This window comes from Kryptolebias marmoratus, linkage group LG3, assembly GCF_001649575.2.
Source record: "Kryptolebias marmoratus isolate JLee-2015 linkage group LG3, ASM164957v2, whole genome shotgun sequence".
NCBI lineage: Eukaryota > Metazoa > Chordata > Actinopteri > Cyprinodontiformes > Rivulidae > Kryptolebias > Kryptolebias marmoratus.
In genome coordinates, this window is record NC_051432.1 from 5,349,361 (window position 1) to 5,364,287 (window position 14,927).

Below are 14,927 nucleotides of genomic sequence, written 5' to 3' on the forward strand. Positions count from 1 at the left end.
AGGCTTTACAGAAGAAAGTTTATGTTTGATTATATTTTAGGCAGTAACTGCATTAACACCCTGTAAAAGTTCTTCTGAATATTTATAGTTCACAACTTTTATTGACAGTATAGTTAAAGTATCTATCTATCTATCTATCTATCTATCTATCTATCTATCTATCTATCTATCTATCTATCTATCTATCTATCTATCTATCTGCATTGTGAAACAATTTACTGAAGACCCAAAACAGTCCTAAATCTTTATTCTGTGTGTGTGTTAGTATGTGCCTGAGTTAGCTAAAGTCTTAAATATACCCTGCACATCTCCCCTCTTGAGGGAAAACAATAGCACTTATAAATAGACACATAATCAGAGCTCTCTCTTTCTCCCTCTCTCCCACACACACACACACCGGCAGGGATCAGCAGAGATACACAACCGCACAAACAGGCAGGGAAGGAAAGAGCGACTCGTTTCAGGGACTATGGAGCAACAGGACAAAGCTCAGTGCGGAGACGTGCCTAAGTTTATGAAGAAGCCTGGGAGCAGATTAATTAAAACGATGTTATGATGTTTCCTGAAGCAAAGGAAAGAAGCAGCAACAGGAGGAAAGTGTCTTTTCATGAGGATGAAACCACTTTTAGTTCTCAAGTAACTCAGCCTACAGTAACATAAAGGTGAGTGTCTATTTTCTTAGTTTTATTTTGTTTGATACTTAATTTAAGACCTTTTGGGCAGAAATAGTATATTTATTCAAAAGAGGCAAAAAGTTTTAATGTACTTGAAACGTGTTTATTTTTTTAACCTGAAACAAAATTTGAACATTTTACATTGTATGAAGCTGCCATACCTGCCACACATATCCTATTCTAATTACATAAATGTCTAAATACTTAGAAAATGCATTCATTGTTTACACAAAACGTTTGCTGCTGATGTCATTTGCTGTAAAATATGAGGGAGGTGCCAACAGATAGAGAGCCATATTTTAAAGGTCAGCGTCATTTTCAGCATCAGGGTGGTATTCAGCTGCCCCCTCCTCCTCTTCCTCCCTGCTGTCGATTATTTCCTGCAGGCTCTGGATTGATTTTCAGCACTGGACAGCTCCTGTAGCCTGAATGAGACTGAACACGTCACAGCTGCAGCTTCAGTTTGCAAACAGACACGTCAGAACCTCCGGCTGCACCCTGTGACCCTTTGATTAGAGTTTAGGACTGTCCCCTGCAGAGACAGGAAGTCGAAAATGAAAACAAAATATGTACGTACGTCGGTTTGACCTGTTTTGCTTTGTATTTGGAAAAATCCACCGAGGAACAGAAACAGCTGATTGTGACCCATATTTTTGGTCTGGGTCAGAACATGTACTCCTGAGGGGATGTAAGAGGCAGAGCTGGAGGTACGTTTTCATTTTCAGCAGCAGAAATGGGAAAATGTTTTAGCAGCATACTGTCAAAACACTCTCATACAGAAAACTGTGAAGTTTTCTCAATTTCTAAATAGGTAATTATTAAAATTGCAAATTAAACATAATTGTAAATTATATTTCAAAACTGTGAATGGGATAAAAATTATTGAGAAATAAAACTGTGAACCAAGAGAAAGATGCATAAGATTTCCTATTAAAATATAACAAGGTTAAAAAAAAATCATAAACTAACAATACTTAAAAATATGAAATATGAATAAAATACATGACATCAAACAGACAAGACTTGAGTTTGTTGTTTCTCGGTTACTGACAATTAACAAAAGGACATTTTTGTTACTGTGTGTGATGTTAAGGTTTTTTCTTTTTGAAATCAACACAGTGCGACTGAACGTTCAGACCCGTAATTTGACTTTTCTGTAGAGACAGAAGACAACAGGGAGCCCAAACTGCTGTCCGTAGGAACATGTCATGTAGGCCCCAATGTTTAGGAACATCTGGTATAAATTGTTTGTTTTTTTTACTCATTTTTACAAACTCCTTTATCTTTTTGTTAGAAATAAAACTGTTTACAATGAAAAGGGAAGTGAACAGAAAGAAACATCAATTGTGTGGGATATATATATACTGTATATATATATATATATATATATATATATATATATATATATATATATATATATATACAAAATATATATATATATATAAAATAAAAAAATATATACAGTATATATATATATACTGTATATATTTTTTTTTTCTATAAAAAGGATTAGGAGTTGTAGTAACATTCTCTGGTGTCATAATCTTTTAATCCTACTAGGTTTTTTTCTCACTCTGTGCTAAAAAAAACTCCTTTCCTTTCCTTTCCTTTCCTTTCCTTTCCTTTCCTTTCCTTTCCTTTCCTTTCCTTTCCTTTCCTGTCCTTTCCTTTCCTTTCCTTTCCATTTCACTTGGTTCCGTTCCGTTCCATTCCGTTCCGTTCCTCCCTCATCCTGTCCTGTCCCTGATCACAATATTTCCAACCTTTATGCTGTCGGCCATCAGATAAGACAAAACGGATTAAATCCGGTCATATCACTGTTGCTCACCTGTTATATCTTTGTCTGGAGATTAAGGGACAAAATAATCTATCCTCTAAAAAGCTTTTCATGGGATTATGCAGTGAACTATGTCAGTGTGGTTCCTCTGACATCATTCAATAAGAACGACGTCACATGCAAACCTTCCTCCCAGCATCTTTATTATATCACACAGAAGTTTTGTCTATTGTAACACATTCTTATTAGGTTTTTGTGTTTGTTCTGAACTGTAGTCAGTTTGTCTTAATTGTCTCTCCTTATAAACCATCATCACTCACACACACACACACACACACACACACACACACACACACACAATGAAATCAGCATCACAGAAAGAAAAGAGACGTTTCTATGGTAACAGCGAATACGGTAACTAAGATCAAAGTTAGTTACAGCGACTCTCTTCCAAGACTTCTGTCAGCTGGGAAAATAACTGCACACACACTCTCACACACTTTTAAAGAAAGACTAAAAAAGTCAGTGAAGTCTGAGATGGCTTATTCAGATTGTTTGACAGACTCACACAACATGTTTACACTCTATCCCCATAAACGGTGTGAAAATAAAGATTTAGTAGATTAAAACGATATTTTAAAAGTGCCTTAACATGTGAGTCTTTTCATTTTACTTTACATAAACTATGACACATGTAAAGCATGCATTTTTTCACTAAGGAGCAAAACCAAACATGTCTTTCTTTCGTGACTCATGAAAGTCATAATTGTTTTACCCACTCGTGCAGTGGGTGAGACAATTACACGTTATTAGGAGACTTTTAAAGACATGGGTTGTAATTAACTGAACAGTCCCAATTCAGAGTCTGTATTTATAGAGCTTTAAGATGTTTGCTTTGCTGACACGGAGACACCTTTCATTTTCGATCTGGATCCACAGCGATGATAGCACTAGTTGTAGGATTGTACTGGTTTGTTGTACGGTTCTAATGTTAAAAAAGTTCTGATGCTTAGTAATTTTTGTCTTATAAATGCCACTACTGTTTGTTCTACTGAAATTATGCTCTTCCTAGCAACAACAATTTACCATTTATCTGTATTATTTAGAGTAAACCTGGCAAATAAAACCAAAGGAGTCTCGGCTAAATGTTCTAACAGTGACACAAGTAAGCTATGGAGGATGAACTGAAGGCAGGTCTGACAGCTGCCAAAGTACAGTTTGCCTGGAAAACAAAAAAGCTGTTTTAAAAAGCTGAACCATTATAGAAACACTGGACTGAAGACTGGCAGCGAAGGCGGACACTTTTCGAAGTAGAAAAGTTGGATACTGCGGCAGGAACAGTCGGGCTGCTGATAAACAGAGGGATTTAAAACCTGCTGAGACCTAAAATTGTTTGTGATGTCTCTTTGTCTTTGTTCCCTCTGGGTTGGGAGTGGGTCTTTATCTCAAGTTCAAAAATTTTACAGTCTTGTTCAGGAGTGACGGTAGGACAAGAAAATAAATCAAAAGATCGAGACCTCATCTGTCGTAATGAGGGCGTTTCTCCAGTTCGTTCTGGTGAAGAAGGAGGTTCTAACCCTCAGCTGTGGTCATGAAGCAGAAAAAATGAACTTTCTCCGTAAAGTGTAAGGACTGAGTTTTGGAAATAAGATGAAGGGCTCTATCACCTACAGCAAGCTCAGAGTAGAGCAGCTGCTCCTGAAAGGAATTGGTTGAGGTGGTTTGGACATCTGATTCTCCTGAATGACACCCTCTGGAAGCATGTCCAACAAGGAGGAGACCCCAGGGCAGGTCCAGCTCTCAAAGATTTTCCACAACAACCTGCTGGTAATAATGCAGACCAGTTATTTCACATCAGTAAAAAGGATTTACAAGGAAACATAAACCATCAATGACCTTTAGCAGTGCATACAATGGCAATTGGCTTTCTATTGCTTATGCAACCCAGTGCTTTTTAGTTCCCCTGGCCGCCAGCTTGCTGATATGACCTTGAAACCAGGCCAAAGAGCAGATCAATTGTTCCTCTAACAGTGGATTACTGCGATTCATCTCCTTTTTAAACCTGTGTCCCTTCCCCTGCCTGTCCGGTTTTCCACCCGTACTTGGTCTGAAGGTGCCTCGGGCTAATCACTGGGTAAGGACCTGATCAATAGGCTTTTATTACACAGAACTGTCTCGTCTGCTCCATGCATTAAACAGACCTGGAATCTCTCACACATTGACCACGAAGACTCACGCAACCGGCGCTTTTCACACGTTGTAGCGCCACGCGTCCATTTTCACACATAGTTTAAAAACAAATTCACAGCTGATAACCTCACCTCACACAAATAGGACACACAGAACGACAAGACCAAGCATCACGTCAGTACCAGCAGCAATGTATTGCCTTTAGTTAATCTAACCGTCCACAGCGGGTTGCAAAATGGTTTGTCTCCCATTGGGATTCGCTTTGTGTTGTTGCCTTACAACTTGGAATTTAATTATATTTTAAGGCAAATTCCTTGTTTGTGCACACAAACTTGGCCAATAAAGGTGATTCTAATTCTGATTTTGATTCTATTCTTTTTAATTAGATTATAAGCCCAACCTTCAGGTACATCTCCATGAGTTTGTTACATCTAGTCACTGGAATTTTTGTTCATTCTTCATGACTAAAGTACTTTAAATTAAATATGTTCTGCTTGTGTTCAGCAATCTTTAAATCAAATAGATTCTCAGGTGGATTGGGGTCTAGGCGTTGACTGGACCATTCCAGGACATTCAGCTGGTTCTCCTTAAACCGGTGGAGTGTTGCTTCAGCAGTGTGTTTAGGGTCATTGTCCTGCTGAAAGATGAATCTTTGAAAAACTCAAACAGGTTTCCCTCAAGAAACCTCTCTCTATTTTGCTCCATTCATCTTTCTTACAACTCTGACCAGTTTTCCACACTCTGCTTATGAAAAACCTTCCCACAGAAACCCAAAAGGATTGGTCCAGGTGTAGTTTCAAATAAAAACAAACAAACAAATAAAACACAGGTTAATGATAGCATTAAATGCAAATACAAACATGGAGAGTACAGAGAGTAAAGACAATGGCAGAGGGAGGAAATGTGGTCAGTTTGTACTCCAGCAGTCTAAGCCTACATCGACATAACTAAGGGATTGCTCAGGAAAGCTCAGGAAACCCAAACCAACTCTAACTATAAGATTTATCAAAAACTGGAAGTTGGTTCAACAGAGGAGCCTGATAGCTGAAAGCTCTGCCTCCTGTTCTACTTTTAGAAACTCTAGGAACCACAAGTAAACCTGCAGTCTGAGAGCAACGTGCTCTGTTAGGAAATATGGATCAGCAAACTCTTTAATTTTAGATGGAGCTTGGTTGCTGAGAGCTTTGAATGTTAGAAGTAAGATTTTAAATTCTCTTCTAAATTTGACAGGGAGCCAACGGAGAGAAGCTAAAACTGGAGAAATCTGATCTCTTTTCCTAACTCTCATCAGAACTAGCAGCAGCAGCAGCATTTTGGATCAATTGAAGACTTTTTAAAGAGTTTTTGGACACCCAGAAAATATAACGTATAACTGCGAATACACTTGTGGATCATGGACCTTTGAATGTTTTTCAGACCCTCAACCAATTTGTTAGTTTACATGTTTTATTCTCTGGTTTGGACAGAAGAAAAATCCAGTAATTCCTAAAATTCTCAAGATGTAAAACATGAAGAATTTGCACTGCTCAGGCAGAATCCTCATCCGTATTCAGGCAGCAGGCAATATAAAAATAGACTGTGCAGCGTCCTTTGCAGAGATATGGTTTAGAGGTACTAGCTCACTACATTTTGTTGAAAAATCAGTGAGAACTAGTAAAACTTTATGTCCTTGTATTCTGGTAAAATGACCTCTTCAGCATCCCTGTAGCAAACAGCTTGGACAGAATAGTTTTATGTGTAAAGTTGCATGTGGAATAAAATTGCTGGTTTAGTGGTTTTTCAAATCTCGAAAGACTTTTCAGCTCTGAAACTGGGTGATCTGTTTTCCAGAGCGTGTGTCATTGCTCTCTTAACATAGTCTGTCACTAATAATAGAAGATGGGGGTGTAAGGCATCAACATGAGACTGATCAAGCGGAGTGCACTGCAGTAAACTGTGGCGCATCCTGACAGGCCAGATATACTTAGCTGCAGATGTACACATAGTCCTCAAGGAAATGTCCATGTTCCTATTATAGATTCTGCATGGAAAACCTAATCCGAGCATGCAGTGACAGACTGAGTTATTGGCTGTGGAGAAATCCACACTGTTCTGAAACCATGCCACAGAGCTGCACCCCACACCCTCAGATGATGGCAATTATTTAAAATGTGAAAATCTTGAGAGCATACATTATGTCTAGTTTAACAGCTGTGGGAAGGTGTGACTTCTCCCCCTCTTTCCCACAGTTTTTATCAGGCAGAGGCAGAGATTGTCCTCCACTACAGCTGAAGTATTAACAAAACTTTATCCAGGCTAGAGTTTTAAAAAACACTCATGTTCATTTGCATTTATATGTGGCTTTATTACAAAGAAAAGAACCAAAATCCCTGTGCTGATGAGTGGACATGGTCCGTGTGTACCTAAGAAGTAGGGGGTCAACAAGTGCATGACCCACTCTGCCAGCTACAGGCCAACGCTGCTCCCCAAACATCATCCCCTGCAGCGTGCGTTTGAGGGGGATGAAAATGATGCAGTGGCTTCAAAGGAGGTCAGCAGCTCATTCAACCCTCTGCCTGTTCCTGGATCAGCTCCAAGTACAGAAAACATTTGTTCCTGATGCTCAGCTGCAACATCTATCAGCATCTGGAGCAGTTCAACCACTGACCGAGAGCTGCCGCTGCTGCTATTACATCATCTTTTTTTTGTTTTCTTTATCCAAAAATCTACTTATTTACAAGCCATGACTTCACCAATCATTGGCTGAAGAGATACATGACATTACTCAAAACAATACACTACAAAAAAGCTTTAAAGCCTTCCTCATATGTTGTTAGTGTTCATATTCAGCTGACATTGTCCTTGTTTCTCAAAGGGAAAAGCCAAAGATTTCTTTCTGAAAGTTTTGCATCTTACATTGTTCAGACTGTTTTTGACAGACTTCTGGTATTTGTTTTCGTGGCTTTAGACTTTTTATTAGGAAAACTCAAAAAATTTTCACAACTGAGGAACCCTGTGGATGTCTATGAGCCTACACAGAAGAAGAGTGTTATAAATCTAAATGCCATTGTTTCATAGCTCAGTTGTGTTAGTAACTTAGAAAACTAATCTTTATTCCCTAATCTGTCCTAAACTGAGAGGACTGAAGTGATAGTTCAGATCTTGTGAAGTGTGGTTCTATGAAAAAGATCTGATTGGTCAATATCTTACCTGTTGTAGATACTTCTTTCAATGATTTCAGTTTGACGAGATAGTTCAAGACTGACATGGCTGATGAGCTATCAGCTAGTCCAAGTGTGACCAAGACCAAAGTAGAGTGGTGCCCATTGAAATTAACTCCAATCTCAAAAAGTTTTTTTGTTGTTGTATTTTTTTAGTTTTCTGGAAGAGCCCCAGGTTGCACCGGAAATCCTACAGCTAGCTGCTGCTGCTGTTATTTGCACTTGGAGTTGACCACATAAATCCTCTGTTCTATTCCTCTGCAGAAAATGAATAAGAAGACAAGCCTCAATGCAATTAGAAGACAGACCTGAGCTCGTATCACCTCCCCGTTCAGCAACAGTACGTTAATGGTTGGAACTGACCGCCCCGACCTTCATTACTGCCCCCGCAGACACAGCCTGATGATCACCGGTGCCATGGGAGCAGTGCGGGTCAACAGGTATGAAGGAGAGGAGTTATACAAATGTATCAAGAACTACAGCTCCGGTTATTTGTTTCCTGCTTATCCACTGTACATGACCAACGACTGAACATTCATTGCTTTTTACACACTAAAAATATGCCACAAAGTGCATTAAGACTCTAAATCAATTTGAAATCAAAATACACACAACAATGATTGGTGTCGTTTGCAAGTCATTTTGTCTGTCCTGTCCTGACAATAACTCTGATGGTTTGTTCTGGGAATTCATAGTTCTAGTGACTGATTTTGCAGATAAAATAGATTTCAGATCATTCAAGACCTGCAAATATGACAGATCATTGGGGTTCATCATTAGTTCTTTTTTAACCCTGCAAAATGAATCAATATAAGATAAGAACTTTACTTTTTAACAATAATTTGGATGTTAGTTACCACTAATGATCAGGAGTTTTATAAAGCGTTCTGTTTAATAAAGTTTTACTTTCTCACTCGTGGTAAGACCTCGAAACCTGTGGTCCATCTGTTGCTTAGCAACAGTAGCTAACTATTTTGGTCTGATGAGATAGATTTCTCTGCACAATTAGAAGAAATGCTTTATGTTTGACTGCTCTGAACTTGCAATGGCTCATTATCTACAGGAACAACTTTGTGTTTTTCAAACTATAATATCAGGTTCTGGTGCTAGATATGATGGACTTTTAACCCTAATTCTGAAGTTTTACATACATCTGTAATTTCTCGCCTCTGTTGAGGTGTTTTATTGTGTGTTTTGGTTCATGTTAGTAGCTTCTTCTTGAATTTCTTTTATTTGATTATAAGAAGCTATCACTACCCAATCTATCTAGGATTAGTTTATCACAATTTAGTGTTTTTAATGCTAGATATGTAACAGAACAACACTGGATGAGTGTCTTTATGAATAAAGTGCTGTAGAAGGATGAGGATAAGTCAAGAGCTTTAATCTTGAAAACAACTATTTGTTCAGGAAAACAAAAACTGTCATTAAAAATTTAGAAATGCTAATAAAAAATGTATCTGAAGTTTCTTTAAGCTTTTGTTATTTTAAGTAAAAAAAAACAAGCTGGAAAAAATGTGAACAACTTACTTCCTGTTGTTAAAAAATAATTTTAACCATTTTAGTCATCAAAATCAACAGCTAAAAACCCTGCTTATTTTTGATGATGTTTTATTCTTAGATTATTTGCAGACTCTGTTTATTTATTTACATATTAATCTCCCCTATAAGTAGACTATATTTGTAATTGTATTGTCTTAAAGTCTTTTTTATTTATTTTTCATGTTTTTGTTTATTTAGATACAGTATTGTTTCCACTGATGAAGACGTCCTGAAGATCTCCAGCCTGGGCCTCCACAACGGCCACAGCCCTCTGACTCAGCAGAAACTGTCAGGGGCCTGCATGCGAGGTGAGGAAGGAGGAGGTGGAGGAGACTGTCCAGGGAGCGATGAAGGTCGAGGGGCTTTGCCTTTGAGACTGACCAATGAGCCCATCATCCACAGCAGCTGCCGTTCTTTGCCTTCGTGCCGTCTGGACCTGGACCTGAGCACCAGACACCTGCGCACCCGCTTCGTGAAGAAGAACGGCCAGTGCAACGTGGTTTTCAACAACATGGAGGACAAACCGCGGCGATACCTGGCCGATATCTTCACAACCTGCGTGGACATACGCTGGCGTTACTTGTTGCTCATCTTCACCACCACCTTCCTTCTGTCATGGCTGCTGTTTGGGATCATCTTCTGGGGGGTGGCCCTCGCTCACGGAGACTTTGAGCTGCGTGCCCCCGTGATAGACGGGTACTCTCGGGGTTCCACGGAGGCAGGAAAAGACGAGTGGCGGCCATGCATCCTCCACGTTCAGGGCTTCATCGGGGCATTCCTCTTCTCCATTGAGACCCAGACCACCATTGGATACGGTTTCCGCTGTGTCACCGAGGAGTGTCCGATTGCTGTTGTGACAGTAGTGGTGCAGTCCATCGTTGGCTGCATTATTGACTCTTTCATGATCGGCACCATCATGGCAAAGATGGTCCGACCCAAAAAGAGGGCACAGACTCTGCTGTTCTCGCACAACGCAGTCATCGCTTTGCGAGACGGTAAGCTGTGCCTCATGTGGCGCCTGGGGAACATGCGCAAGAGCCATATTGTTGAGGCCCACGTGCGCGCTCAGCTCATCAGGCCCCATGTGACAGCAGAGGGCGAATACCTCCCTTTAGAGCAGACAGACATCGACATTGGCTATGACGACGGACTGGATCGCCTGTTTCTGGTGTCGCCTCTGGTGATCGTCCATGAGATCAATAAAAACAGTCCTCTGTATAACCTGAGCTGCAGCGACTTACGGAAGGAGGACTTTGAGATTGTGGTCATCCTGGAGGGAATGGTGGAGGCCACAGCTATGACCACGCAGGCCCGTAGCTCCTACTTGGCAAGGGAGATCCTGTGGGGCCACCGCTTTGAGCCTGTCGTGTTCGAGAAAGGTGACCGCTACCATGTGGACTATTCCCGCTTTCATAAGACTTACGAAGTGCCATCTACACCTTACTGCAGTGCCAGGGAGCTGAGCCAGAGAAAGGGTCAATCGTCATCCTCCAGTTCGACTTACTCCCGGTCTCCGTCACCATTTGCTCCGAGGGCGGCGAGACGCCTTCAGGGCTCCCACTCCCCCAGTGCTTTCTGCTACGAGAATGAAGTAGCTTTGTGCTGTGGAGATGACGCCGATGATGAAGGGGCAAAAGAGGAACTTGAGCGACTGAATGTAGGAACTAAAAGGGAAGTAAAAATGAGAGATGAAATTCACTTGGACTTTAAGGGGGCATTTGTGAAAGAGCAGACGGTGGAGATGTTGTGTGTTCTGGACACAGAGAATCAGCTCAGCCTTGACAGACTACAGCCCACCTTACCTTTATACATCAGCAGAGAATCAGGAGTTTGAACACTAGTAATGGCTGCCCTTCATGGCTTCGTTCATTTTCTCTTTTTGTCTGCATCCAACCAAAGTATTAAACATGTAATATAAAAGACTGAGAACATAGATTAAACTGTGTATGCAGCTGAAACCAGATGTTTACATACATTGTAAAAATGTCACAAAAACATTTTTTTTCTCACTTTCAGACTAAATCTTTCTTGTTTCAGGTCAGTTAGGATTCCCAAAACAATTTCTATTTGTTAAATGCCTGAATAATGAGAGAAGTGAATTTTTTTAGTATCTGGTATCATTCCCTTTAGACTGTCTGACTTGGATCAAATATTTGGGGTTTCCTTTCACAGCTTTTTATAAAAGTTTGTTGTATTTAGTCCCGTTTCTCCTGACAGAACTGCTGTATCTGACTCAGGTTTAAAGGGCCTCCTCACTCACACACCTTTTCAGCTCTGCCTACAAAATTTATGTGAATGAGATCAGGACTTTGTGATGCTCACTCTAAAACCCTGACTTTGTTGTCTTTAAGCCACTTTGTAACTAATCTGTCAGGATGCTGATGGTCGTTGTCCATTTGAGGACCCATTTGTTCCCAAGCTTTAACTTCCTGGCTGATGTCTTCAGATGTTGCTTTAATATTTCCACATAATGTTCTTTCATCGTGATTCCAACTATTAAGTGACGTTCACCAGTGTCTCCTGCAGCAAATCATCCCCTAACATGATGATGCCACCCCTGTACTTCACAGTTGGGATGGTTCAAGTTTCCCCCTCTTTCCTCTAAATGTAACAATGGTCATTATGGTCATACAGTTCGATTTTAGTTTCATCAGATCACAGAACATGTCCCCATAAATTAAGGTCTGTTCCTGTGTGTAATCTGTCTTTTTTATGTTGCTTTGGGAGTAATGGCTTCTTCTACTCTGACCAGCTTCAGCAGCATTTTCATAAGCTCTTTCTCTTTTGTTTTGGGGTTGTTACGCACATTTCGCACCCAAACACGTTCATCTCAGGAACACAGAACCATCTCTTTAATGAGTGATGTAATGGCAGCACATTCTCATGGTAGTTATTTTTGTGTATAATTGTTTGAACAGATTAAACTTCAGTTATCTGAAAATTGTATCCAAGGATGTGGAGGTCGACATTTCTTTTTTTGAAATCTTTGCTGATTTTTTTCTTGATTTTACACTACGAAGCAGCGTGTTTTGAGGTGTGCCTTAAAACAATGCATCTACAGGTGTGCCTCCAATTAACTCAGATGTTGTCAGCTAACCAATCAAAAGCTTCCATAATAACGTCATCTAGGCTTTCCCAAATCGTTTAAAGGCGAAATAATTTTGGTGTATGGAAACCTGTGACTTTAAAGAAGGAATAAAAAATTATCTCTCTCATTATGCAGGCATTTAACAATTAGAAAAATGTGGGGTAATCCTGACTGACCCCAAACAGGAAATGCTGAATCTGATTTTGATCCTGTGTGTTTTTATACAGCGTATGTAAACATCTGGTTTCGACTGTGTGGGGTTTGAGAAGGTTTTTGTTTTTGCAGCTGATGCAAAACCCTCACAAGCGACTTTGGTTTCAGGTAGCAAACACCTTCAGCATGTGTAATCAGCATGTGTAAAACCTCACTGCTCTTCTAACATGACGACCCGACGTTTCCCTTCAAGGTTTCTTGAACACTTAATTGTTTTCTTCTTGGTTTCTTCAGTATGGCCGTTGTGTGATGTATAAATAACATGAACGTGTTCGCTGTTGATTTTTCTGTAAATATGTGCTTTTGTTTTGTTTATACAGCTCTAATAGGATCTGGATTAATTTCAAAGGAGGTAAAGCAAAAGTGCTCCAAACTTATCTTATTGTCTGTATTTTGAATTCGATCTTCCTGCCTGAGTTTCTTTTAATGTTTGATAACTAAAGCCTTTTTTTTATTAAGAATTCATCATTCTATGTTGTGAAACGATAACCAAGCACAATTAAATGAAATTAAATAGCCCAGAAACATGGAACAGAACTAAAACCTGTGCAATTAAAGAAGAAGCACTTTATTCTAAGTTTTCTTGATAGATATAAACACTTTGCAACTGTTTTCTGTTTTGTATAAACAAACACGTATTAAACAGTTTATACTATTGACACTGACTTGTCTGTGTTGTGTCTCTATGCCTGTTTCCAATTGGACCCATTTAACATTGATGCTTTTCAACTTTGTCTTCCTATGAGATGCCCAGTGAGCATTTTTGGGTTGAAATTAAAACCATTCTTTGAAGGAATGCATATCGCCCGCTGGCTTTCATGCAAGAGTTTGAAACTAAGATCATCTTATGTTGAGAAATGATGGCATCAGAGCCACTTTGGTCAAACTTGTGCAATCTGAAGTACAGTATTGGGGGTGACTCTCAGCTACTACCAAATCAGCCTCAGCTCAGTATCTGTAAAACTGGCTGAGTTATAGCCATTTGTGTGTGAGTCCTATGTGGCGGCCATGTTTAACTGGATGGTAATCAGTTGTGGATGTATAATGAATGATTACTTTCTGGTTCTCTGGTTCTTATATTTTGCTAACAAACAGACAAAGTTCATTTCAGTAGTTCATGACAAAGTTTTAAACAATTAAGTGTGGCAGTCTGAAGTGACTCCCTGACTATGAGATGAACCTGATTCATTTTCAGATTGCACTGACAATGGAAAAGGGGAGTTATGTCAGGACCTGTGTTTTCAGCCCCAGCCCATTTTTTCTCTCTTCCCACATCTGCAGTGAGTCATTCTGGTTCTTTGCTCTGTCTGGTCTCCTCGTTTGTGTGTGGGTTTTCTCTGAGTGTTCCAGCTTCTTCCCTCAGTCCAAAAACTTGCATGTTAAGTGAACTGGCGATGCTAAATTGCCCTTAAAGTTATGAATGTGTGGGTGTTCATGATTGTGTCTTGTGTCTCTCTGTGTCGACCCTGTGATGTACTGGTGACTTGTCCGGGGTCTGCCCCGTCTGTTACCCAGTGACTGTAGGGATGGGCTCTGGTTTCACTTGGCGACACAGAGGCAGCTACAGAAAACAAGTGAGTTTGAATTTAGGACCTGTCTTCATGTTAATAAGATAAACTCAGACTTGTGAATAAAGACGGACATCATCTACTGTTGGCTGTCATCTTAATGCTAAATTACTGCTGCCAGAAATCTATAAAGTAAACAATAAGGACTAAGTAGTTTGTGTGAATGATTTCTGTTATGAATTCTAGTGTTGTTTTTTGGCTTTATGTTTTGTTTTCTGGGGTTGTTGTTTCTTTCATTGTTGTTCTGTCATCTGGGTTTTGGTTTTGTTCTTATTGTCTTTGTTTGTCATCATTCTCTACTTATCCTCAGTCTGCCCCTGTTTATCTGCCACGCCCATCTCCACCTGTCAGCAATTGCTGTCACTCACCTGTGCCCACTTCACCTCATTATCCTCCGTGCTTAAAACCCGGTCACTTTCTCCACTACCCTGCTGGTTCGTTGTTTATTGTCTCTTGTTCTCATGTCCCTTGCCTCACCTTGCCTTGCTTCGCTTCGCCTAGCCGTTTGGTTTTTGCTGCCACGTCAGCTTTTGTTTTTGATCATCTTTTATTTTAATAAATTAGTTTCTTTTTTTTTGAAAAATGAGTCTGCATTCTGGGTTCTTCTTGCTCTCCACTGTCCCTGAAAATTTCAACATCTTAGAAAAACATTTTCTTCTACAGCTTGAGAAGATG

The 14,927-nt window shown here is 39.8% G+C and overlaps 1 protein-coding gene across 1 annotated transcript; it reads left to right on the plus strand.

Moving 5' to 3' along the window:
• Positions 1 to 416: 416 nt before the first annotated feature.
• On the plus strand, positions 417 to 12,628 carry LOC108244327 (ATP-sensitive inward rectifier potassium channel 12-like). Its single transcript, XM_017430442.3, has 3 exons — positions 417 to 662; positions 8,106 to 8,281; positions 9,582 to 12,628. Exons 2-3 carry the CDS (start codon positions 8,190 to 8,192, stop codon positions 11,215 to 11,217), a joined length of 1,728 nt encoding a protein of 575 aa, XP_017285931.1. The 5' UTR covers positions 417 to 662; positions 8,106 to 8,189; the 3' UTR covers positions 11,218 to 12,628.
• Positions 12,629 to 14,927: the final 2,299 nt, after the last annotated feature.